This window comes from Neovison vison, chromosome 5, assembly GCF_020171115.1.
Source record: "Neovison vison isolate M4711 chromosome 5, ASM_NN_V1, whole genome shotgun sequence".
NCBI classification, from domain to species: domain Eukaryota; kingdom Metazoa; phylum Chordata; class Mammalia; order Carnivora; family Mustelidae; genus Neogale; species Neogale vison.
Window position 1 is genome coordinate 3297026 of NC_058095.1, and position 26442 is coordinate 3323467.

General features: G+C 54.8%; 1 protein-coding gene across 1 annotated transcript in view; it reads left to right on the plus strand.

The window, feature by feature from the left end:
* Positions 1-5019: 5019 nt before the first annotated feature.
* CYTH1 (cytohesin 1) overlaps positions 5020-26442 on the plus strand; it is a 77645-nt gene continuing 56222 nt past the window's right edge. Inside the window, exon 1 of the mRNA XM_044247320.1 lies at positions 5020-5099. Within this exon, the coding sequence (XP_044103255.1) occupies positions 5078-5099 (22 nt within the window). The 5' untranslated portion in view covers positions 5020-5077. The remainder of the gene's footprint in view (positions 5100-26442) is intronic.

Genomic DNA, 26442 nt, shown 5'->3' on the forward strand with positions numbered 1-26442 from the left:
TAAAATACATATACCTTTGGTATATGGCATATAATTTTAAAGCTCTGTATTTCCCAGGGCCAGAGTTTTACATGCCGGTGCCCAAGCTTCTCCCCCAGATTGCCGTTTCATTCATATTAGTTCTAAATAACTTGCCATGCTCCCTCTGAAGTCTTGAGGACAGAATCCTCCCTTGCCTCTTCTAGCTCTCAGCGGGGGCTCCCCGGGCTCCCCTTGGCTTGTGGCCGCATCCCTCCAAGCTCTCCAACACCTTCCCACGACCTTGTCCTCTGCATGTGTCTGTGTCTCCGTTTCTGACAAAGCCATCCATCGTTGGATTTGGGCCTCGCTAGTGACTTCATTTTAACTGGATCACATCTGTAAAGAACCGATTTCCAAATCAGATCACACAAGGTGCTGGGGGTTAGGATTTTGGGGGACACGATCCAACCCCTAGCAGTATGGAAGGGTATGTCCCTCCCAGTCCTGTTTCTCTGGCGGTCAGCTCTCCCCCAGCGGCAGGCACGGGCACCCTCTGAGTGACCAGGTGCGAGGGTGGACGCCCCGTGAGGGCCGGGCTCTCCCAGCACCCTCTTGGTTACTGTGCCCCCAGTACCTCGAACGGTGCTTGGTACTGCGCAGGCTCCCCAACAAATATTTGTTGAATGGTGGAACATGCGAGTGCCCATGTCTGTTCCGAGTGCACATATTTTTATTACAAATGGAAATATACACTGTAGTCCTATCCGTGCTTTGTTCACTTCGTACAGCTTGCGAATCCTCTTGTGTTGGTAAATACGGAAATCAGCCTCCGGAAATCAGCCTCCGTCTCTTTAAAGCCTGTGAATGTCCCTTTGTAATGAAAACATTGTAGCACAGTAACCTGCCCCTGTTGAACACACACTGTTTGTGAAGAAGTTTGAAACACCACAGTATAAGCACAAGAAAAAAAAATTTCCTAATAGCTGTAATTTTTGAGATTATTATGTAAGGAGGGATTGGTAAGCTTTAAAAAAGTTGTCAGCAGTGGGGTGCCTAGGTGGCTCAGAGGGCTAAGTCTCTGCCTTTGGCTTAGGTCATGATCCCAGGGTCCTGGGATCGAGCCCCGCATCGGGCTCTCTGCTCAGCAGGGAGCCTGCTCCCCCCACCCCCGCTCTCTCTGCCTGCCTCTCTGCCTGCTTCTGATCTCTGTCAAATAAATAAATAAAATCTTTAAAAAAAAAAAAAAAAGTTGTCAGCGGACCAAGCCGCTGAGGACTGACCACAGGGAAACGGCAGATGTCCAAGGTTTTCTGGAGAAACAGCGATGTGGGGAGGATGTCTGGGTTGAACCGGTGGACCGGAGGGAGGCCCAGCTGGTCTAGGGGGGCCCGTTGCTCCCGGCTCTGCCTGGAGGCAGGCAGAGAGAGGACTCGGGTAGCCAGCAAAGCTGGATCCCGTGACTCGACCCTGCACCGTGAGCCTCAGTTTCCAAATCTGTGGCATAGGGATGACATCTAAGCCATCCCTCTGCGTCACCAATGTCATCTAATAGAGCGTCTTTGACCGTGACTCCAGGTCAGAAATCCTGCTACATCCTTGCCCGTGTTTACGCACAACCCAAACAAAAGCTGTCCTTGTTCCATGGGATAGAGCTCTGATTTTTTAAAAATTGTACTCTGCCTTCATCAAACAAGGATTGGTTTCTCAGACACTGGGAGTTGGGACCCGTAGTAGATCAGGTTAAGGCAAAGGAACTTGCGAACAGTCGAGTACTGTGCTAATGGCAGTGATCAGCTTTCACGGCAGGACCCCTCACTATCCCAAGGTGCTAGGTTTGGAAGTTCAGACAACAGTTTTGGTGTTAATAGTGAGAACCAACCTGTCATCCCAATGGCTTTGCTTCCCGAGGTTTTGTCACTGATAAAGAGTTCAGGTGGCAGGGGACACCTCTACCATGCTGTTAGGAGAAGGCCAGCTGGAGTGCCTTGAGTCCCCTGGTGTCTCTGGCCTAACAGCCGGTAGGGGGCAGGTGGCAGGGAGATTACGTGCTCCACCAGGGCGAAGGGAGATCACTCGGTCAAAGCCAGTGGACTCTGAGAGCATCGAAGTCCAGGCCAGCCCAAAGGAAGTGTAGCCAGATCACTGAAAACACACACACACACACACAGCAGGTGGGCACACTGGGGCCAGACAGGACTCCCTGCTGTCACGTCCCCTGTGAAACTAGACCATCTGGCGAAATCAGGGAAGCCAAACCTCACAAATCCACCAGAACTGAACTTGGAGAAAGATAACATAACCTCTACAAGAGAAGCATCTCATTTCTGCAATTATTTGGAAGAAAGGCGTGTGGGGGATGTGCCTAAGGAAATAGGGACCATCTTCTTAGATTTTAGGGAGACAACAAGGTTCTCCACCGAAGGCTGCGTTGGTCAGTTTGTGAAATTAGAGACAGATGTTTGTGAATGAGCAGTTTTCTTAGAAGAGTGGGCCAGAGCTGTACCCCCAACAGGATGCAAAGATTAGGGCTCCTTGGGCTGATATGTCGGAATCCATCCCATCCAACAGAAATTCCCGTCAGCCGTGTAGAAGTTGAGCGGAAGACTGGGACCAATCTAGCAACTTCAGAGATCATTTCTGGGCGGAAGCCTGGATTTTACCGGCAGAGGCTGCATTCTGTGGGCAGGAAAAGGTCAGGAGGGTTGAGCTCTTCGCCGGGGTCAGGAGGCTAATCAGAAGCAGATCTGAAATAAAAGCACGGAGTTTCCTCATGGAAATTACTTTTCTTTGTTGCCTAGAACAATCGAGAAGTCCTGGGAGGCCTATCCTAGGGTTGGCCAATAATGAAACAGGCTGCCAAGAGGGGTCACACCTCCCCCTGGTGGAGATACTTCAGGACAGGTCCTGTCGGCTTCCAGACTTTGTCAAGGCCTGGGCTGAGCTCTCCCCCAGCAGCTCCAGGTCCAGCACAATGGAATCGGAGTGTGGTGGTCTGCTCCACCAGCACGGGCTTGGACCATCCTGTGAGATGAGTGATCCTGAAGTCCCTTTCATCTGAGGTTCAGGTATTTTTTTTTTTATGAAAAATTTTAAAAGATTTTATTTATTTATTTGAGAGAGCATGAGCAGGGAGCCTGATGTTGGACTCCATCCCAGGACTCCGGCATCATGACCTAAAGGGAAGGCAGATGCTTTACAGACTGAGCACCAGACCAGGAAAGAGCTTGTGCATCTGGGAGTAGCTAGAACAGTGACATTTTTCTTTCTTTTTCCAAATCAACAACAACAAAAATACATTCATGTGTTTTAAAACAACCAGAAGGCACGGAAAGACCACGACAAAGTGAATACAGAATGAAAAGTAGGTCTCAACCTCCCTTTCTCCCAGTTGATTCCCATTTTTCGTGTCTCCTTCCTGGGAAAAGTGGTTTTGCACACAGCAACACATGTGCGCAGCGTTTGTATCCATCAGAGAATGTCTTAAAGTGGACACGTGTGAGGCAGTGCATTGGGGGTTAGGAGACACTGAACTGTCTGTTACAGTTGTGTGCTATCATTGTGGGCAAGCCGGTGCTCTCAGGAAGGAACCCTTCCAGCAGGGAGGTCAGCCAGACAGGGCTGGACTGGGGACAGAAGGGCCCACAGGAAGCGCTCTTCACCTTCACCTCCCTTTGCGGACGGATCTCAAGCTGCAGAGTCAGTGGATCAACACGGAGTTCCAGAGGTTGTGCTCTGTGTCTGGCTGGGGAGTCACGAGTCCTTGGAAGGGGAGCTTGTGGGTTCTGGGGGCTCTCGTTCTGCTGCACTGGGCTTTTCCTTTTTGTGGCAGAGAAAACAGCCTCCAAATTTCTTAGGGTCTCACTTGATCCCTTGTTTTTTTTCTTTTTTCTTTTTTTTCTGTCTTTTGAGCAATTTCTTTAAAAGGTTAGGTAGGAACGCATTTCAGTGGGTGGGGTTTAGAGTGGTGATGTTGGGAGAGTTGGGAGACCTCCAGAAGAGAGGGCCCTGCCGGGTCCTGTCTCAGCTCCACCTGCGCCCCGGCCCCTGCACCCCCCTGGGCTTGCAGGACAGGCTCTCCCGCAGGGGACTTTCCAGTTGGTTCTGGTGTCCCCTCACGGGCTGACGCAAGCGGATGCTCGTTAAGGAGGACAGCCCAGGAGAGCAGAGGCCTCCAGCCTCCAGGAGCAGAGCCGCTGCCCGAGCTCGGCAAAGGGCCGCTCACTTCACCAGGGGCAGAGGGACTGGCAAGCCTGGTGCAGCCAAAGGAAAAATGCCCAGAACAGTCTAGAGTCGTGTGCATTCAGACAGGGTGAATCAGGGTCACGAAAATCCTGAAATGAGGGGAGTTGAGGCGGCTCCCTTTGAAACGTGATCCAGGAAAATTCGGGGACTCCTGAAGGGATGTCGAAAAGCAGGGAAGGCTCAGAGCGCAGAAGTAAATGAATTCAAACGCTCTGCGGCCTCTGGCCAAGGACAGGGCCCTCCCGGGCGAGCTGGGAAAGGCATGACCTTCGAGGCTGACGTCAGCGAGGACCACCCTGCCCTTCAGCAGCGGACGCGACCTTGGGCCCGTGGGCAGCCTCCCGCCGGGGTGTGGGCAGGACCGCCCGCGCTGCCCTAGCGAAACCCGAAACGGGCGGGGCCCGCAGGGCGAGGGGGCGGGGCCTCGGCTCATCGGGGGGCGGGGCCCGGCGGGCGCACGTGCGCAGGCGCGGCCTGGAGTTGGCGGCGTGCCCGGAGGTGCGCGCGCGTGGGCGGCGGGCGGGGCCTCGGGCCCCGGGGGCGGGTCCCGCGCGGACGCGCGTGCGCAGGCGCGGGCCTGCGGTTGGCGGCGAGCCGAGAGGTGCGCGCGCGTGGGCGGCAGGCGGGGCCTCAGGTCCGGTGGGCGGGGCCCGGGCGGCCGCGCGTGCGCAGGCGCGTGCGGGCGGCGGCCGCGTGCCGGGGCGCGCGCGGACGGCGGGCGGGGCGCCCCGCGGGTGGCGAGGGGCCGGCAGCGGCGGAGGCGACGGCGCGGGCCGGGGGCGGGGCTCCGAGCCGGGCAGAGGCGCGTGGGGCCGGTGCGGCGGGGCTCGAGAGGCGAGCGGCGGGACCCGGCGCGCCGTGCGGTGCCGGCACCATGGAGGAGGACGACAGCTACGGTCAGTGCGGCCCGCGGCGCGGCGGAGCCCCTCCCGCGCTTCCTGCCGTGTCCGTCCCGGCGCCTGAGGCGGCTCCGGCGGCTGGCGCTTCGCGGGGCCGGCGGTGCGGGACGCGAGCCCGGGGCGGCCGGCCGGGGCCGGGGCGGGGGCGGCGGGGAGACCGGGGCCGGGGGCGGCGGGGACCGGGGCTCCGGTCGGGGCGGGGGGCCGGGGGTCGCGCGGTGCCGCCCGAGCGCCCCGAGGCCCCGTCCGCGGCCCCCTAGTTTCGGGCCTCGGCGGGGTCCGCAAGTTGTGTCGGGGTCCGCGTCTTTGTTCGCGGGCGGGGAGCACGCACGGCGGGCGGCCCCGGAGCGCACGGGCTTCCCCCGCGGCGGCCGAGCGGCGGGGACCGGGGCGCTGTCGGGCGGGCGCGGGCCCCGCAGCCGGCCGCCGTCTCCCCGGCGAGCGGCTCCGGTACCCCCCGGCCGCGCGCGGGGTCCCCAAGTTTGCTCCTCACGCCGCACGGCGTCCCCCTTGACAGTTCCCGAATCCCCCTGCTGCTGACCTTATCCCCAGGACTGGTGGCCGGCTCGGGACGGCAGGCGTGCCGGGGGTTCTGGGAGATGCTTTTGGTTAATTTACCAACATCGCGTTCGTGAGGGTTTGGGGATGGCAGCTCGGGCGGGGTGAGCTGCCGTGGGCTGTAGCGGCGGGGATGCCCCGCGGAGTCCAGCGGGCTCGCGTGGCTGCGGGGACCGCTGCCGGCGTGTTCACTGGGGCAGGGCTTACTTCTGCTTGGGCGCAGGTAAGTCATTGTGGAACTGCGGAGGGGGAAGAGGCGGCTTTGTGACCTGCAGCCTGACCCGGAGTGGGGTCCGGGGGAGCGTGCCGCTGCCCCCGAGACCCACTGGCAGTCCGAAGTGAGAGCGCCCCAGGGACGGTGGCCGTCAGATGTCCCCTAGACACCTTCCAAGTAAAAGCCTTAGTGCTCTCCTTTTGTGGTTGGGAAAAAACCTCACCTCCGGGCTGGTCCCAGGGGGTTTTCGTCCCCTCCGTACCTCTCTTTCTGCACAGGAGAGGCCTCTCGCGGCTGTGCCCGACGCTGTTTTGTCTGCCTCCTCTTGCCATTTAATCTCTCGGACCCCACGGTCCTGCCAGGCTTTCTTCTTGCCCTCTGCTGGCGTTTGTACCCACCGGGCGAGGCAGGAAGCTCTTGGTCTGTTCGCTTTTGATACAGTGGCTGCTTTGCCAACAGGCATGACACGAATTTGTACTTGGAGGGGGTGAATGGAAGCCGGTGCATTCCGTCCTAAGGCAGCTGTAATAGATTAGCACGAACAGAGCAGTGGCTCAGAACAGCATGTAAATATATGATCCTATAGTTTTGGGGGTCAGAAGCCCAAATGTGGTCTCACTGGGCTCAAGGTGTTTGCAGGGCTGTGTTCCTTTTTGGGGGGTTCTAGGGAAGGATCTATTTCCTTGCCCTCTTCAAGTTCTGGAGGCCACCTTCACTCTGTGGCCGGGCCACCTTCCATCGTCAGAGCCAGCCCGTAGCCCCTTCTTTTTTCTCTCTGACATCGGCTACTGCTTCTTAGGACCTTTGTAATGACGCTGGAGCCACCAGGGTGATTGATCCAGCATAGCACCTTGGCTCTGCAGGGCTAATCCTGCTTTTGCCACATAGGGTAACAGTCGTGGGTTCTGGAGATTAGGTGATGGTCGTCTCTGGAGGCCGATAGTCTGCTGACCACACACTAAAGATGAGAAAGAGGTTTATTCTTCCCCCTTATGTAATTAAGAATGTCATCTTCTGTGTATTTTGGAGGAACCAAAAGGGCTCCCCACTCATAGCGTTCCCCACACAAAAAGTACCTAATACCTTAAGTTGGTCATGCAAAGAATAAGATTCTCAGTTCCTCAGGGTTTCCCTTCGTCTCCAGAGCTGTCTGTTTCCCTTGTAGGTTTTACAGTGGATCTGCGTCCAGGGCTAAGACAGCCATGCACACAGCACTGTGCGGTGCACTGTGCAAGCACAGGGAATGCCTGCCCAGACGCTCCCTCAGAAGCTAGAACCTCTGTCGTGCCGTGAGGTAGCCTAGGACTGTTCGGAGCCATTTGGGGAGATGACTGATTTCCCAGCTGCCATTTTAGCCTAAAGGACTTTCGGAACAGAACTGTCATATAATATGCCAAAGATAGAGAACGAGTTTTGAAGTTTTCCTGTTCCATTACAGAGAGTTTCAGAAATCACCAGAGCAGTCTTTCTGGACTGCAGAGTCTGGTGTTCTGTCCATCCAGCGGCTGCACCACTGAATTCGGAAGCCCTTCCTCCCGTGACATTCCTGTAATACCGAATCGTTTACCAGAAAGGTTCTTAACTCCCTCCCCAGGCAGGTACAGCGTGCTTCGTGCTGCCCGTGTGCTGTGACACACCAGACTGCGAAGACCTGGGGGCGGGGCGCATGGGGACAGTTAAACGCAAGTCCTTTTCAAGCCTAGTTTTCTGTGAAAGATGTGGAATTAGTGATGTTCTAGAAGCTTAACTGACATTTGAAGAAAGATGTCCCTATTGCTTGTGGTTGGTGGAACTTGTCCCCGCAGTTTCTTTTTAAACACTGTGAAATAATTGGGATTTTTTTTTTTTTTTAAAGACTCCTGTAATCTTCTTAGGTCATGGTTCTTCCTGGACTTCACAGTTCTCTTTGCAGAAGGAAGAGGTATTTTTGCTTTTGTAGGGTACCCTGCCCGAGTAAAGACTCTGACCATTCCCCTCCGTGACTTCTGAACTTGAGCAGACATTCATATCCCGCAGACTGCCTCTGGGGCCCTTGTGAGGTTTGTTTGGGGAAGTTTTTTGTTTTTTTTTTTAAGATTTTATTTATTTGACACAGATCACAAGTAGGCGGGAGGGGGGCGGGGAAGCAGGCTCCCTGCTGAGCAGGGAGTCCCATGCAGGGCTCAATCCCAGGACCCTGAGACCATGACCTGAGCTGAAGGCAGAAGCTTAACTCACTGAGCCACCCAGGCACCCCAGTTTGGGGAAGTTCTTGTGAATGTGCATACTCGAAGGGTCCTTAGGTCACTTCTCTGAAGGTTCTGGCCCCGGGAACCGCTGGCGTCGTCCACCTCTCCCAGGACAGGCTGTGAGGCAGAGATGGGCAGGGCCATCGGCTGTGACCTGGAAGTCTCAATGGTGATGATTCTGCCTCACAAGTCCGACAAGATCAGCACATCTCCGAGCGTAGGTTCTTAAGGTCTTTGAACCTCCAGTGCCGTTTATGGCCTTTACTTCTTGAAAACAGTTTCTGCTCCGCTGGCGTTTTACGAGCTTCAGACTTACCCCTAGTCTGGACATGAGGGAGAACCGGCCTCTCAGAAGTAAGCTGCTCTGCCAGGGCGCGGAGATGTGGCTCTTAGCCAGGGCAAGGCTTCTGCCCTCCGAAGATGAAAGGAGGTGCGGGCAGCGGCGGGCACGGTGGTTGCTGCGGGCCGGTGAGTGGGAGCCCGCCGTCTGCAGGGGAGCTGGGCTCTTTCATCTTCGCGCCTCCAGAACCAGCATGGGGCCTGGTCCCCGATAGCAGCTTCTCAGCAGCTCTTGAGGGAATAATAGGCTGAACCAGGTTCCGTGTGGCAGAAGTTACTGTTCAGTGATTGAGCTTTTGTCTTCAGCTCTCCATCCCAAACAGAAACCAGAACACTCTTCTGTACGTGTTTGCCCGAATGCCAAACCGATTTTCCGTGTTCTTCAACAATACCGATGTCGTTCATTGTTGTCGAATTCAGTTACACTCTTGGTGATTTGCTGTTATGGAAAAGAATACCATTATGAAGTCAGGGTTTTCTTAGAAAATCTGGAACATAAAGTTACCATAATTATTCATCCTGTGGTCTTTAAGGTAGAGTTCCAGGGGTGATATTAACATGTCAGTGGGGTAAACATTTTTAGAATTCTTGGTGCGTGGTGCCAGTTTGCTTTCCAAAAGGGCAGTACCCGTGTACCTCGCTCCTAGCCATGTATGGGTTTACACGCTTGAGTGTCACTGTGGATGTGCCGCGGTGAGGATATGCATTTGAAAGCTTTTTTTTTTTTCTTTAACCCAACCTTATGGTTATAAAACGGCACCTCATTAAATGCACTGGTTGCCAGCTAGGTTGAAAAAAATTTCTTTTGCGTATTTGTGTATTATGACCTGCCTGTTCGTGTGGGATGTTTGTTTCTTTATTTACTTGACTGAGATTAACTTTTTTTTTTTTTAATGGCCTTGAACAAATCAAGTGACTGTTTTTCTCGCTCTGATGCTTTCAGCATGGGAGACATACATACTCAGTCAGACTGGGGTTGGGGTGAGATTTTGACCAATTGTGGGGGTCCCCTGTTTATCTCTCCTTAATTTTTCTCTTAATGATGGATGATCTTTAGCCTGTATTTTGTCTTCTGGGCAAGTGCAAATGTTTCCTTTAGAGGAGAAATTGTGAGTTAGGTAGCTCTTACTGGTCTTGGTTATACTGATCGGTGGGTCAGTCTGTGGGATCATAAGGCTCGTACCTGCCCCTCTCTAAACGTCCCACTTAGCAATCAGAAACCGTCTTTCCAAATAGATGATTTCGTATGTGTTTCATGCGTTGAAGATCAGGTAGTTCTATAGAAAGACCTGGGAGGAGAGTGCCTTCTGGTTTCAAGGTTGAGAGCTCACATATAGGTCACTCTGCCAGGGAGGAGGCGAGTGTGTGTGTGTGTGTGTGTGTGCGTGCGCGCGCGCGCCTCTGGACAGTGAGGCGTAGGTTGGAGCTTCAGCTTGGAGTCCCCCGCCCCCCCAGGCCTGTCCGCCCCTTTCCTGCTCACCCTCCCACATGAAAGGCTTGGACAGGAGGCTCCTGAAGACGAGCACTTTGCCCGAACCTGTCTGTTGGCTTTGTTGCCACACTGCTTCTTGATTGTCTAATTATTGTTGCTTAGTTTCAGTTGCAATAATAGAGGCATGGAGGAGGTGGAAAATTATTTAGAATGTTCAAGAAGTGAGTCCCACATCCTCTGAAACTGCTGGTGATGTTGTTTTGCTTCTCTTTCCGCATTGACTGAAGAAACGCAAGATGGGTTGTAGGGGGTTTTTGTGAGTCTTCGTTTTCCAGGATGGCGTCCGTGACAGCGTGTCTCTGTGTTTGTGGCGGGGAGGCGGTTATGAGCTGCTTTTTGTGCCGCCGGGCTCCTGTAAGGGTCAGGATGTGACCTTCCTTATCGGAGTCTTTTCCTGTTTTTCACTTTTTTTTTTCTTTTTTGAATCTTCAAGGCTTCTATTTCAGATGAGTGCTTTTCTCTGGCGTTGTTGCACTCTGTATTGTAATTATTACGTTGGGTATGAATGATGGCGTTGGTGAGATGCTATTAAAAACTCGCTCCTCCTCAGTAGCGCCGTAGTGGGCCTGCTGTCGGCCAGAGGTGTGTCCGGCACACGCCAGAACGTCCCCCGTCACTCTGCGGCACGCGGCCCCTCTTGTCGGGGATGCTTTGCTCCTGAAAGACAGATGTGGCGGCAGGCTGGGGGGGGCGAGGGTCAGAGTGGTTGTGGCAGGTGTGTGTGTGAAAACCCTGGGTAGGCAGGGGGGCAGTCCCCCCTGGAGTTGGGGCGGGACTGATCGGACAGAGGACGTTTCCCAGACCTGGAGTTTGGAAGCTGAGTTGGTGCTGACTCGGTGAATGTGGCAGAGCGGTGCAGTTCAGAGAGAGCCAGCCAGGGCCAGCGGGGAGGGGGACCTGGCTCCCCCGGGGAGCTGCCTGGCTCTCTGTACCTGGAGACTGGGAGGCCAGAGACAGGGTCTAGAGAGGAGGCCAGAGTCCTGGAGGGCTTCTCTGTGTTTCCAGACACCGGTCTCTGAGCCATGAGGAGCCTGGGGGATTGAACTGGGGTATTTCATGATGATTATTTTGCATTTTAGAAAGATCCCACTGCCTGGTGTGCTTCCTGCGGGCAGTGGGGAGACCCCTAGGGAGCTGTCGCAGCCGTCCTGGTGGGCTGGAGGGGACGGTAACTCCAAGACAAGACAAGGGAAAAGCATGGGACTGGTTACCAGGGTTTAGGGAGACACAGCAAGTGGGAGATGAGCAGGGCTCCGGGGGTGCCAGGGTGCTGTCGCAGACGACGCAGACGGCGCAGACGGCGCAGATCACTGCCTGGGGAGGGTCTCCGGTTAAACGCAGGTGCTTGACTTTGGACACACTGAGTGGAGCTCGAGGGGTTTTAGAGACTGTCCCCTGAGGGAGGTCCATTTAGACAGTCGGCTTTGTCGCTGGAACCCAAGAACTCAGCAGCACACGAGTGGGAGTGGAGCCCAGGGAAGTGGGGGGATCTCGTGCTGACCCAGAAGAGGGCCAGGGGTGTCGTCCTGGGCAGGTGTCTGGCCCCCCTGTTGAGGGCTGGGCGGAGCCAGGTCTGCAGAGGATGAGCGGACCCCCGGCGGGCAGAGGGCGGCAGCTGGAGGGTGATGGGGGTTGGAGAGACGTGCTTTAATCTGGGCTCAGAGTGGTCGTGGCAGGTGCGCGCGAAACCCTGGGTGGGCGGGGGGCGCGGTCCCGCTGCGACTCTGTGTCCTCACACAGTCTCGTGGTGTTTTTTTTTTTTTAAGTAGCGCTGCCCCCAGTGTGGGGCTTGCACTCACGACCCCACAATCAAGAGCCACGCGTTCCACCGACTGAGCCGGCCAGGCCGCCTAGAGACTTTTTTTTCAATAAACATTTTGAAAACTCTGCTGAGTCAGTCTTGAATTACAGACCCATTCACGGCGCGCTGCGAAGCTGGGGCAGGACGGGGCTCGTGTTCGTCCGTCCGTGGGGCCGCTCAAGCCAGCCGCTGCCGGACGCGTGAGCGTGGCCCCTGTTCGCTTCGGTTCCTTGAGGCTGCGCGCTGCCCCGGACCCAGCTTCCAGCAGCCCTGGTGGCGGAAACGAAGAGGGTGTTTGGAGTTGGAGCCGCCGTTCTGCATTTTCAACCCCCTGGGCGTTCCCCTTGACCTTCGTCACCATCTCAAACCCTGCCTGTGTGGAGGTGGTCTCCTGCCTCTCCGTTCAGTCCTCCCTCCAGACTTCCCTTCGCTCTCTTTTTTGTTAGGGAACTTTTATTACCATTACCTCTCACCGCGTTACCCAGGCTTGAAGAAACAGCCGATTCCGTTCTCTGCCTTTTGCCCTCTGTAACGGTGGCCCCGCCAGCCCTCTGCTGGCTCAGCCCCCTTTTCATCTTCTTCTTGGTGTCGGGGTGTCTGCGGGAATGGTGAAGTGTGCGCCTGCTTCCAGGAAGCTCGTGGTGTGGGGAGTTGACGTGTCGGAGAGTTCCAAGAACATGCGGCAGGTGCTCCCACCGATGTGAGCGGACGCCCTGGGAGCCTGCGGCGGGCCAGCTTTCACTCTGCTTTTGGGTGCAGGCTGCTTTGGGGGACACACCTGGCCCCGGGGTCGGATGCGACAGGAGGGTTCCCGCACGCAGCGGCATCCGCGGCGCTCGCCCCTCCACAGGCGAGGGACAGGGTCGGGCGTGCGACCCGCACCGGCGGCCAGGCCGCAGACTCCCAGTCGCTTCTGCTGTGCCCCCCGCTGCTTCCTATGCCCGTTGTCTCAGATCCCTTCTCCATTTTCCTGTACCCTGTCCGCTGTTTAGAAGCTTTCTAAACTTTCTGTCTTTTCTCCCGGAATTAGGGCACAGAGTTCTGTGTCCTGGTAGTTCAGCTGTTTCGTGGTTAAGAGCTGTGCTGGGGGTTATGAAGTGGATTAGATCGAAAGAGCCCTTGTTAGTTTTAGGGTGGAAGTCGAAGGAGTTGGTGGACGGCATGGGAGAGGCCGTTCCTCCTCCTCCTCTGTCGGACCGTGCTGGCTTCGAGGCCAGCCTTCCGTCCCAGGGCCTCTAGGGAACCAGGCCTGGTGGGATGGCAATGGGAGTGTCACAGCCTGACCTCTGGGGATCCCCCGGGGCCAGAGCGTGCGTGGCACCGGGGCAGGGGGACTCTCTTGAGAAAGCCGCTAAGCAGGGCAGGGTTAACCTTGGTCATCGTGCCCCTTGCGGGCCTGCACTGGAGCTGGCCTCAGCCCCTCGCAGGGACCCTGTCCTGCCACTTCCTTGCCTTTTTGCCCTTTGTGGTGACACGTAACAGGCTACTGGAAAGCCAAGTTCGGCAGTGACATGGGAGAGGACTGCTGAAGAACAGAGTTTCTTCTGGGGAACGGCACAGTAGCTCCCAGCATCTGCTGGCCGACACTGACTTTGCGGCCTCGTCTCTGGTCAGAGGAGAGGCTCGTGTTTGCACTGGGCCTCATCCGGGGTCACTGAGGATGCTGACTCAGGACTTCAGCCTGCAGCTTCTGAAACACACCCGAGGCCCAGATTCCTGCCCTCCGTGCGCTGAGAACGCCGCTGCTTGCTGTGTTCGAAGGAGTCCGAACGCCCGGTTTCGCCCAGCGGCTCCCGCGGGCCAGCTGTGGAAGCTCCTGCAAGGGGGTCCCAGGATCCCAGGCGGCTTGGGGCACGCCTCCTAGGTTCCCCCTGGGGCCCCCCACTCTCCCGTCAGGGCCATGCGCGACGGTGATGCAGTTGGTGCACAGCTCCACCATGTCCTGGGGAGATCTCCTCGGAGTTGAGCCTCTGGGTCTCTGGGTGGCCTGGTCAGGCACGCCTCCTCCAGGCGGTTCTCCTCCCTTCCCTGAGGGACTCGTCCTGTTGTGAAGGGAGGGGCTCCTTCACTCTTCCGCAACTGGACAAAGACCTTAGTGATTTCCCTCTGTGTCCAGACAAAGCATGGAGGAAATGAAATTCTGAAAAGATTCTTAGGATTATAATTGGAAGATTATTTCCTGGATTTATAATAACCCAACAGAAATAGGGTTTCCACCCTAGACTTTGTGATCTCACTCTAGAAAACACATCCTCCGGCTCTGGCCGTGCTGTGCAGGGGAGGCTCCTCCGAGTCTGCTGACCTCAGAGAGCCCCCCTTCTCCCCCTGCCCAGAGATCCAAACCCTCACACATCTACCCGCCTCCTGCACAGCCCATTCGCCCCGGGGCATCCGGCACCGGCCCCGTCTGGGCCCTTTCTCTGGCTGTTCCTGGGGCTCAGGGGGCCTTCCGCCCCGACATCCTCATGGTCGCTGCCCTTGCCCACCGGCCTTGGCTCCAGTCCCCGCTCCCCCAGGGAGACCTGCCCAGTTGCCGTGCTCGCTCATGAGACCACCTGCGCCCCCCTCCCCAGGCTCCTCCCCACCTGTAGCACGCGTCGCCTCCTGCCACTTACAGTTTGCTGCGCGCCTGGGCTCCTCCAGCTTTGTGATCGCCACGACCCAGAGGCCCAGTGCCAGGCCGGTTGTAGGCGCCCTAGGAGTTTGTTGAAGGACTTGCTCAAGCCATGCTCCCTCTCCCCGTCCGTGTTTGACAGGGAGACGAAGGCCACTGAAGTCGCTCCTGTCTGCTCCCCTCTCCCTTTTACCTCACACATTCTTTGGTGGTTCTGGGCTTTTTAAATTTTTTTTTATTTTAAAAAATTTTAAAAAAGATTTTATTTATTTATTTGGAAGGCAGAGATCACAAGTAGGCAGAGAGGCAGGCAGAGAGAGAGGAGGAAGCAGGCCTCCTGCTAAGCAGAGAGCCCCACTTGGGGGCTCGACCTGAGCCCAGGATCACGACTTGAGCCGAAGGCAGAGGCTTTAACCCACTGAGCCACCCAGGTGCCCCTGGTTGTTCTGGGCTTTATCTGGGGACTCGGTTCCTCTGCCACTGGTCATGGCAGTAACCAGGTGGGACGCCTCTCACTGCTGACCTGCTGGGGGGGTTATGCGGACGCTTCCCGAGCATTCAGAGGTTCCAGTACAAATCTTAGAAAAGGAATATTTAGATGAAATACAGGATTATTCTATTTTGGAAAGATGCATGTGGCCGAGAAATTCTTTAGGAGGGGCTGATCAGTTCCACAGTGAGGTGGTTTGTGGTGTGAGCTCACTCTTCCGGGAAGTGTTAAGGTATTTGACAGATGTTTGATAAGGATGAGACCTGGGTTGTTGATTTTCTTTTTTAATGATTAACAGATCAGAAAAGCAGCTGGACGTAGCGGTAGGAAGCGGCTGGGACTTGAGATACGCCCTCAGCACGGTGGAGAGATAGAGGGAGTGGCTGCACCCTGTTCTCTTCCTGTGCCCGCTCTAATGGCTTTAAACGATATAAATTTCTTACGTTGCTTTTCCGGGGTTGCAAGTCTGGAATGGGTCTCATTGGGGTGAAACCAAGGTGTCAGCAAAGGCGGATCTCTCTCGAGTCTCCTGGAGAGATTTCCTTGCCCTTTCCACCTTCCGGATGGGGCCCGCCAGATGACCCAGGAAAATCTCCCCACCTCCGGGCAGCTGAGTAGACTTTCATCACATCTGCCTCAGTTGCCCTTTGCCGCGTGATTGAGCAGATCCACTCGTTCCCGGGACTAGGATGTGGACATCTTTGGGGCCATTGTTCTGCCAGCCACGTCCACCCTAGTGCTCTTGTCCCTGGGATGCTTCTCGTAAGGGCAGGCAGTTCCTTCCTGGGGAAATGTTCACGTGGACAGTAAGGATTGCGGTCCGGGTACAGACGTCTAGTCTCGGTGAGCATTTCTGGTTTTCGAAGAGGATTCCTAATTCTAGGGTAGAGGAGAGTGTGTGCAAAGCAGCAGCCAGCTTCGACCCGTCCGTCCTGTTTCTGCTCCTCAGCAATCCTGTTTGTCGTCAGATGACAAATCAGAACAAAGCACGTCTTCAGTTGGAAGGCCGTGTTACGGCAGCCAGTTCTTAGGAATGTTTTTGCACTTTCTTTGAGAGTAGGGAGAATTTTTCTTGGTTTCAGGTAATGGAAACATCCCCGAATAATCGTGCTGGTTAGGAAAAAGGAGTTCATTATTCTTGATGGCCCTGTTGGCATAACACGATGTGGGGATTATTTTCCCAGACAGCTGCCTTTTCCTCGAGTCGCCTGACGGACATCTCCTCGTGTGGGGGAGGCAGGCGAGGTTTTCTTCCTCTCCCTCGCATCATGGCCGGGACTCACTTGGTTTAATTTCCACCCCCAATAGACTGCAGGGATACAAAATTGAATTTTTGGCTAAATATTACTGTTCTGACTTAAGCTCCCATTTTCTTAAACACATAAATGTATTTATAGCGTTCTACAGAGGAATTTAAACTTCTGCTTTAAAAAATTATAAAGATAACACATCTTTATATTAAAAACTCGATTGCTAGGGAAAAGTACATAATTAAAACTCACTTTTGACTTTTATTTATTTATTTGACAGAGAGATCACAAGTAGGCAGAGAGGCAGGCAGAGAGAGAGAGAGAGAGAGAGGAGGAAGCAGGCTTCCCGCTGAGCAGAGAGCCCGATGCGGGGCTCGATCCCAGGACCCTGACATCATGATCTGAGCCAAAGGCAGAGGCTTTAACCCACTGAGCCATCCAGGCGCCCTCACTTTTGACTTTTTCAAGCGGTTTTTATAGGCCCTAGGCTGTTGGCACGGTGTTGGTTCTCTGTGTTATCCCCAAGGTCACCTCACCTGTCTCAGCCTGGAGCAGCGGAACTGACGAAACAGTCCCTGTGAGACTTGGTGGCACTTGGAGTAACAGAGACTCTCAGGATGGGTGACGGGAGCGCAGACGTGAGCCACCGCCTGGCTCTGGGAGTCAGAATGTGGGAGGCGCTAACTGTCCCGTCAGGAGGGAGACGCTTCATGACACCGCGCTGTGTTGGCCTTACAGAGTAGCAGGTGCGTCTTTAAGAACAGGAGGTCTGTGCTTACGGGCGTGGAGGACGGCTGTGTGATGCTGAGTGAAAACACAGGTTGCTCCTACGTTTCCTCTTTATTAAACATGTACCAGTTCACATTTGTATGTGCAGAGAAAACCTCAGGAACCTTTATAAGGATTCAAGGCAAGCCCCGTCCCCAGACCAGAACTGTGGACTGCGCTCAGGGTGGCGGGGGAGGGGGAATGGGTGGGTGCAGCTCCCCGAGTTTCACGGGTGAGCGTGGAAGGTGAGAGGAGCAGGTCTCTGGTCTCCTTGGCATCGGGAAAATGACAGTGGCCTAATCATGCTTGCATTGGGATGAATTTGATTTTAAGAAGTGACGCCGTCAGACCTGGGTGCTGTCTGTATAACGGGAAAGGGAGGCTCGTGGTGCCTTGCGTGTAGAATTACGTTTTAGTTCTGTTGAAAAATCTTAGGGTTTGTGGAATAGTGGGATTTTTGTTTGTCTGAGGAGAAGTCATTTAAACTAGTAGAATCTCGCTACATTCTTTGTTAAACTGCAAAATTCTAACAGTTTGGACAAGAGGCTGGGGTTAAAACTACAGTGGTTTAAAAAAAAATGGAATTAAAATCTTTCCTGAATTTTTGGCTCTCAGACATCTGAACTTGTAATTACAGTTGTCTTCCAAAAACATGGACAGTTTTTTTTTAACATTTTAATTTTTTTAAGGAATCTCTGTACCTGACGTGGGTCTTGAACTTATGACTCTGAGATCAAGCGTTGCATGCTCCTATGAGCCAGTGAGGTGCCCCAGATGGAGACCCTTATGGTTGGAGTCCTACAAAGATAAACACACGAGTGCTTTGTTTAACCTCTGCAGTCTGTAATCTAGGAAATTGGGATTAGTGTGGTGGCTCCCATACCTGGCTAATCTACAGACTCTGCGTGAGGGTTGTTTTTTTTTTCTTTTAAGAAAGCAATTTTTGGGGTGCCTGGGTGACTCAGTGGGTTAAACCTCTGCCTTTGTCTTGGGTCATGATCTCGGGGTCCTGGGATCAAGCCCCACATCAGGCTCTCTGCTCGGCGGGGAGCCTGCTTCCCCCTCTCTCTCTCTGTCTGCTTCTCTGCCTACTTGTGGTCTCTGTCTGTCAAATCAATCAAGCAAGCAAGCAAGCAAGCAGTGTTTTCCTGGGGCCCCACTCTGGCCATACCTGCTGAATTGGGATCTTCCAGGGTAGGATCCAGGAAGGAACAAGTGAACGCACACGCACGTGCACACGCACACGCACGTGCACATGGTCAGAGTTCCTGAATTCGAGGAGCTCAGGTGTGGAAGAGCCCCTTGCTCAGGAGCACCAAGGCTCTCCCCACCCCCAGCCTGGGGCCACGCGGCAGGGCCCTGGCTTGGGCTGCTGTGCCAGGGGTGGATCTCGTCATTTCCCACGTTGGTTGTGTGAACCGACAGTGTGAGGAGTTGTGTGTCGTTGTGTGCCCAGGGTTGTGAGGAGTGCCGGCTGAGTGTAGTGGTCTCTGGCTGGAACCTCTAATGGACGCGGTTTTGCTCCAGGCCATTTAGAATTCCCCTTAGAGGGTTTGGAGCTTTCAAACAGAGGGTTTTGTTTTTTGTGTTTTTTTTTTAAGATTTTACCTACTTGACACAGAGAGAGCACAGGCAGGCAGAGAGAGGGGGAAGCAGGCTCCCTGCTGAGCAGAGAGCCCGATGCGGGACTCGATCCCAGGACCCTGGGATCATGACCTGAGCCAAAGTCAAGCAGAGGTTTTTAAGAAGAGGCTCCACAGATCAAAAAAGAAGAAAAAGGGGGTAAGAAAAAAAGCGCAACACAGCCGGGCTAGGGTTTGTTTACTCCTCTGTTACAGTTACTGGGCTGAGCGGCCTCCCCACCTCAGGTTCCCCAAGAGTCTGTGGTTTTCGTTCTGTTCCTTTTAGAGACACCTTCCCTTTGTGTCGCTCTGTTGCTAGGCAGCCCCTGGACTGCTGCCATCGTGGAGCGCCGGTCCGTCCAGCAGGGGAAGTGACCTAAAAAGATCCTTCCCCTGTCCCCCTTGGGACTGGCCAGCCAGGCCCAGGAACCTGCGGGGGAAGCGAGGCCCGGTCACCTCGCCGGACGGGCCCCCCGCAGCGTCGCTCCCCTCGGGGCTCTGGGGCTTGCGTCAAGCTCCCCCGCTCCAGTGGCCTGCGAGGCGGTGCAGTTGTGTCCTTCGTCCTTCACCGCTCGGGCAGACTGAGCCATGGAGAGTTTCGGCAGCGTGTGAAAGTGGAGGCAGGAGCATCCGGAGCCCGCGGGCCCGTTGCTGTGCACAGTTTGGTGCACTTTGCTTGGAGTCTTTTCTTACTCTGTGCATATTCCGGCATGTTGACCCCCCTGAGTCCTTTGGGAAAATGTAGGATTAAACAAATAAAACTAAAAATGAGTTCCCTTTCTGTAGACTGTTTTGTAGCTTCCTAGAAAGAAAGAAAACACGTGTTTTTCTCTGCCATTAAAATTTGTACATGGATAATATTTAGTGGCGTCTGTCAGGGCAGGGCCCGTGCGCGAGGCAGAGGGCCAGACCAGACCCCAGAGGAGAGGACAGCAGGTTGGCCGGCTCGCCGCAGCCTCTCACGGGAGTGGAAGCGGTAGCGAGACAGCTGGTGGCACGTAGCACAGCAGACAGCAGGACCTCAGCCTGGGAGGGCCACCTCCCCGCCCCTGTCCCACGGGGGCGATGCGCGGGGCCTCGATGGTGGCCACGCTTGAATTGGGTCAGTCTGCAGTTGAGGAGCCAAGGACCAAGCACCTTTTGTAGCAGGCAGCAGACGAGCCAGACCCCCTCCCCTGGAGCCAGCGAGCTGTGCTGTGTGGTCTCCTTGGCCAGCCAGATGTGACAGCGCGACGTGCAGGGCTGCGCGGGCCCCACGGTGGCCTCTGCCAAACCAGTGTGTGTAGGTGCGCCCCCCGCCATTCATTAACCTTTCCTGTTGGCTGTTTAGAAGTTTCCACTTTGTTCTTAAAACAGACAGCGCTGTAACATCATCGTTGGTAGAAGTTCGCCCACATTTTTGATTGATTTCTCAGGCTCGTTTCCAGCAAGTTGAATCACTGGGTCAGTGAGTTTAGCTTTTTATTTTTAGTGTCCTCGTAGGTACTGTCACATGGCTTTCCAAAAACTGCCACAGACACGTTGACATCTCACTCGTGTATGATCGTATTAGTGTATCCTTCCCAGCATTGAAGTGTGTGTGTGTGTGTGTGTGTGTGTGTGTGTGTGTTTAAGTAGGCTCAACCCCCCGGTGTGTGTGTCTGTTTAAGTAGGCTCCACCCCCGATGTGGGACTTGAGTTCATGGCCCGAGATCAGGACTCGCACGCTTCACTGGCAGGGCCAGCCCGGAGCCCCTCATGGAATTGTATTTTAATCATTGGCTTTTTGATAGAATGTTTAAATATTTTTCTCTCTCTCTCCTTTCTCTCTCTCTCCTCTTAGTGTTGGTGGCGTGAGCGTTGACTGTTCTAAGATCTTGTCTAGTGTTTGTGTAAGTCAGAATGCGGAGACTGTAGCAGCTTCTTCCCAGGTCGCTCCTCAGTAATTTATTCCATAGGCATTTCTCGAGCACCTGCTCGGAGCTGGGGTGCTGCCGGCCGTGGGGTTCAGGCATGAGCGGAGTTCGCAGGGACCTTCCGTCGTAGGTAGAAGCAGCTGATTTCTGTGGATCGTGCGTGTTTCATCCTGTTGCATTTCTCTGGGGAGTTCGGGTGCGGCCTCTCAGGAGCAGAGCGAAGGTGGGGTCCGTCTGCTTCCCGCCTTGTGGGCTCTTACTGACTGCACTTTCTCCACGTTGGCCGATGTGCGGCGGTCGTTGTACTTGGGTCCCTCACCGCTCGTGGACATCAGACGCTGCGCTCCCGTAACGCGCTGGAGACTGGAAAGTTTGGAAACCATGCTTTAGCTGTGAACAGAGAGCTTTTACAGTCCCTCCGTGTCAGGAGACAGTCCCTGTTCAGGGACCTCGTGGTCGAAAGGAGCTTGACCTTTGCTTGACGACTGTGTCTCCGAACACGCTTCCCAGGACGCGCTCTCACAGCTCCCTCGTCGTCAGCTTTCCTCTTGAAAACTCTGGCCGTCTGTGGCCCAAGCAAATGATCTGTCTTCTCCAGCGGCCGCCGCGTTGCGGTAGTGGCAGTCGTGCCTGCCTCTCGGGTCGGGTCTACTGAAGGCCCAGAGAGGACTCTTCCTGCCTGTCTGCAGCCCAGCCGCCCCCCACCCCACCCCGAGACCTGCCTCTTGTCACTACAGATGAGTCTGTGTTTCCCAGAATTTTGTATTCACGGAGTCGTGCGGTGTGTTCCCTGGCGCCTGGCTCTCGCTCAGCACAGACTGTTTGAGATCATGGTTGGGGCCGTCAGTCTTTCCTTCTTATTGCCGAGTTATTTCATTTCCACTGTCTTCACAGGCCACATCTTATGTACCCATTTACCTGTCACGAGTGTGTGGGTTATTTCCAGTTCGGGGCCACCATGGATTCAGCTGCTGTGAGCGGGCACGTCCGAGTCTGTGTAAGGCGAGCTCTTACTTCTCTTGGGTTAATACCGTGAATGGAGTGGCTGGCTTCTGTGGCAGCGTTTTTCTTTTCCCGTAGAGTTGTTTTACCTTACGTAAAATGCAGCAGACATAGCAAGGGATGATATGTACAAATGGAATGCAACTAGTTTTGAAATAGGCAAGAGAAAAGCTTCTTTTAATGTAAGCATGATATGCAAATCTGTTAAAGAATGTTTTAATATGTTATTTTGCATCAAATCTGGGTTAAAAAAAAGTGACATGAAACTTCAAACAGTCACATAGTAAATGCAGACTTTTTTTTTCTCTCCTTGGAGTTAAAAATCACAATTTTGTACTTAAAATTGGGGGAAGAGCCTCACAAAAACGTACAAGTATAAGTTGTCTGGCCGGGCAGATCCTCCTGAGAGCACTGTGCAAGTCGGGGGCTGGTGGAGAGGCTTTCCGGACGTTTCCGTCAGCAGTGTCTCCTTCTCCTCCGGGGTTCACGGTTTTTGTCCACGACATTAATGAGACAGGCAACATGCAGGCACCTCTGCGGGCCACCTAGTGTGGCTAGGGGAGAGCCTCCCACCTGGGTCATTGGCCAGGTGTTTGTCACCCCTGCGTTACACCCCTGCCACTCAGAGTGGTCAGTCCTCTTTAAACATGGGGCAGGGGTGTTAGTATTAAAAGGGATTTTTATATAGACTCGTTTTAGAGCAGTTCTGTTGTTTAGGGGTTTGGGGTGTTTGACCAGGTAGGTAGATATTCTAAGTTGGAATGCAGGTGTCCATTGAAGGTTATTCTAAAGAATCCGAGACTGATGTCCCTGAACAAGATGACAGGAGTTGGAAGTGATTTCAAGTGGGATGGCGGGTCTGTTCGTAACCGCGGATGGCAGGTCACCCGTTCCGTCTGCTCTCGCACCTCACTACATGCCGTTTTCCCTCCTAGTCATTAGTATACTTAGCTGAATGCTTGTCGTCTCCTACAAGACTCATCGAGGACAGTGCGTGAGTCCCGTGGGGCTAGCAAGGGGCTGCCAGCCGTCTTCATGCCCTTTATCAGCCGTCTGTCCGCCTTTGGGGTGGGGTGCGATGGGGTGTCACGCTCCTGGGTGCTCACTCCGCAGTCACCGGGTTCGCACGCGCCGGAAGACTTGGGAAAAGGAAGGGCAAATCTTCGGGGGCGGTTGGCTACCCTGCGAGCAGCCTTCTTTTTCTGGATGTGTCCCCGGATGCCTTGTTTCCCAACCAGAACTACGGTGGACTTGTTGGCAGGACCGCGTTGCCCTAAACAGACATGTTTCGTGTTCCGCAGCACTCCTTACAGCCTTGTGTTTAATTAGGCACTTTGCATTTTCAGTATAAAATTTAATCTGTGCAGTCACTCTGTGACGTGGGGTTGGTGGCATTAAGTACGCTGACTTGGTCAGAGTTAGAAGGGAACGTACGGGCTTGCAGAGGGCCTGGTTGTCTGAAGCGCTGGCCCCGGCATTTATCCCGATGACTCCGAAGTCCTGTAATTGGCGATAGAGACTTGACTTCAATTTGATACTTTTAGAAGGTAATTTCCATGAAAATCCCCATGTCGAGCATATGACAAAGCTCTTTGCTTTACAGAGGGAGAGAGCGCTGGGTCAGATTCCTTTCTCCTTCCAAGTTCTGAACTCCTGGGAATGGCGAAGGTGGAGACCCCACCCCCAGCTCTGTCCCCGGTGAGAGGGGCTGGAGGAGCTGCCTCGCCGGGAGCATTGGGGAAGGGGCGGCCGTTTTGTAAAGTAGGTCACGCTTCTTCCTCTTTGTGCGCTGGTGGTCGGCGCTCTCGAGCGTTTGCAGTGACCGTTGGACATGACCGGGAGCTTCAGGAACCGCCTTCCTCCGGATGCTGCTTCCGTTCCTGCGGTCCATCCTCATTGTTTGGGGGTCCGTATTGGTGAGTGTGCCCGCTCACTAGAATTTGTCAGCCAAGCCAGGACGAGAACGGTACTCTGGCCGTGGTCTGCGAGTGTGCGCAGGTCCCCGGAGAGCGCCCGGGGCCCGCGGCAGGTTCCCATGTGCATGCGACCGGGTGGCGTCCTGCCTTCCCGGCCGGCCCTGCCGCTGTGGACAAGGGCTTTACAGCCCGTCGAGCGCCATGTCCTCGCCCTGTGTGCTGGCGACGTCCCCGTCGACAGCAGCCCCGGCACCGTGCTGACGTGCTGGCTGGCATCCGCGAGCACAGGAGGGCTGTCGCGTGCCCCACCGAGAAGAGCGGGAGCGTCCGTCCGGCGTGCAGCCCACGTCAGCGCATCAGCAGTGCAGACTACGTGAGGGGTCCTCGATGACAAGCACACGCAGGGGGCGCTTACATGTGTGATGGTGAGCGGTGGGGTCAGGGGCTCACAGGAGCCCCGCCCTGGGCTTCCCCGGCATGTGGCTGGAGTGCCGGGCTGCCGAGGGTTAGCGCAGCTTTCTAGAACACACCCACAGCCGGCCGCATCTCTGGTCCCCCCCTCCCCGCTCAGAGCTTTAGGCTCTGCTGGCTTACTCATCCCCCCAGGATGCCCGAAGGGGTCTCACTCAGGGTGACCAGCTCGCCCCATCCCAGGACATAGCGCGCCGGTCACATAGGTGTGCGCAACAGGTGTCGGGAGACCAGCCCGACTCCTTCCTCCCTCTCGTGTGCCGGGGGTCCACCTCCAGGATCTGTTCTAAAGCAATCCACTTGTCTCCTCTCTCCTGCTGCCAGGTTAGAGGAGGCCATCGGCTGTGCTGTCCGGGCTGCGACCCAGGCTTCCTGGGACAGACGTCACTGTGTGCTCAGGTCACGCTCTCCCACTCCTGCACATGTGGGCCCTCCTGGCCCTCGCCTGGGCGGCCCTTCCGAGCCCAGAGGCAGCGGGCGGCGAGCACTCCCGCAGGGAGACGGGCTGTTCCTTCGGGGGATGGCAGCTGCCGCCCCCCGAGAGCGGCCTCCAGACCTGGTGGGGATGTTCTTGACACTGGAAGGGAGGTTGTTTGTTTTGTTTGTTTTGTTTTTTTAGAAAGTAAACATCGAGACAATAGTTTCTTAAGAGCTTGAAGAGAATCTTGAAGAAGCACGCCTTCGAAAATAGATTAAAAGTTTTCTGTTTCATTTCCTCCTGAAGCCACCTGCCTTCTGAAATAGGGAGACGAGATTTTAGACAAAACCGTGGTTTCTGCTCAGTTTGTTTTAAAATCGGTAGCCGGTAGCAGGAGGAAGTTTGGCCGCGCTGACTTGTGTGGTACCTTCATGGCTCTGCCCACGACACAGTGTGGGCACCGTCCCCTCTTCCTGGCCAGCTCGGCGGTCGCGTGCTCCAGCTCCTTGTGTTCTCTGTGTCAGCTGAGTAAAGGATGGGTGGGGCGTGGGTTTTGTAACATTGGTCTTGTGGTTTTACAGAGAAAGGGGTGATGTAGAATTAGCAAGGCAGAAAGGGAGCGGAGGAAGCAGGAAGGGGACGCGCAGTGCTCACACGGCAGCGTGGATGTCCGAGGCAGAAGCAGCAGACGGCGAGCTCCTGGCTCCCACCCACCGCCTCTGACTTGTCGGAGAGCTGCCGGGGTCTCACACCGTTTGTTACTTGTGCGCACGCTTCGGAAGCTCGGGCCCTTCCCCTCTAAGTCTGCGAATTGAATTTGGTTTACGTAGGAAACCCAGTGAGTGGATTTGATCATCGCTGCTCAAGTAGTAAACGTACCAGAAAGATCGCCTCTGGAAATACCAACCGGATTTGACATGAACGGTTGGTGCCTGTAATCGTTAGTTTAATCGAGTTAAAGAATGAACTTTCCAGACAGCTTGGCCGCCGCTGCCCTCCTATAGCACTGTTAGGTTTGTTTGATCTTTAAACGCTTTCCTTTTGACCCAGTACAGTGTTAACCGTCTGTTCCTTCTACGGTGGGTGGAGGAGTATTTCTGCCGAGCTGATGGGATACCGCCCGTGATTCCTCTGTGGTCACCTCAGAGCCTGCTGGCCTAGCAGAAACTTTTCAGCTTTGAGAATGGGAACCTTAGTTCATAGAATCCTAGACTGTTCAGAGGTGGAGCTTATAAATCAGGGTCAGCACCTTCCCGTGTATGGGGCATGGTAGCTGACGGAGAGAGCCGTGGGAGGAAGCTGTGGGGCTGCACTTTGAAGAACAGGCAGGATCCAGGTGGAAAACTAGGCAATATTAGAGAATTTATCTTTGTCACGGCGATGTGCACGCATGCTTTAAAAGGTCACACACCACACAGAGGTTTACATGAATGCTTATAACGGCATTACTCCTCAGCTGTAGAATGGATAAACCGAATACGGCACAGTCCTACAGCGGAATAGTATTCAGCCACAAAAAGGAAGGACGTTTCCATGCCACAGCATTGCTGAATCTTAAAAATGCGGAGGGGAAGACACCTGACACAGAAGGCCACTGTTGTACGGGGGCAAGTGCGCACGCACGGAAAGGTTACTGGCTTCCAGGGACTGGGGAGTGAGTGTCTGCTGATGGGAATGGAATTTCCCCTTTGGGGGTGCTAAAAACGCCCTAGAGTTAAATGGTGGTGGTGGTCACGTGGCTTTATGAATGCGTGAAAACCACTGACTGGTACACTTTGAAAAAAATTTTGTGGTTTATGAATTATATCTTCATTTAAAAAAATTCTACCTTAAGGAAACTCAGTGGGTTGATACGATTTTCAGTGGAAGTAATTTTTCAAGTATTTTTAAGTCTTCACAGAAAGAGTGGAACCCACCATGAACCAACACTGACACCCTTTGACCTTTAAAATTTGGAAGGTCTGGGCTGATTTCAGCCCCTGTGTGCCATCTAGGAGAAAAGAAGATTGTAGAATAGACTAACGGGTGAAAACCAGCGGTTCCCTGTCCCACTTGGAGGCCTTCCTGGGGGCAAACTGGTTTAGCTGCTTGCCACACAGGCTAGGTCCAGGCCAAAACCGCGCTCTCGGCGGCTGCTGGACCGCCCGGCTGCACGTCCGTTGACTCCCGGTCGCACACGGCGTCCGCCAAGCCACCGCATGGCCTCCCTGGCACGAGGCTGCTTTTCCAGGAGCTCTTCTCCGCCTCTGCTTGTCCTTTGCC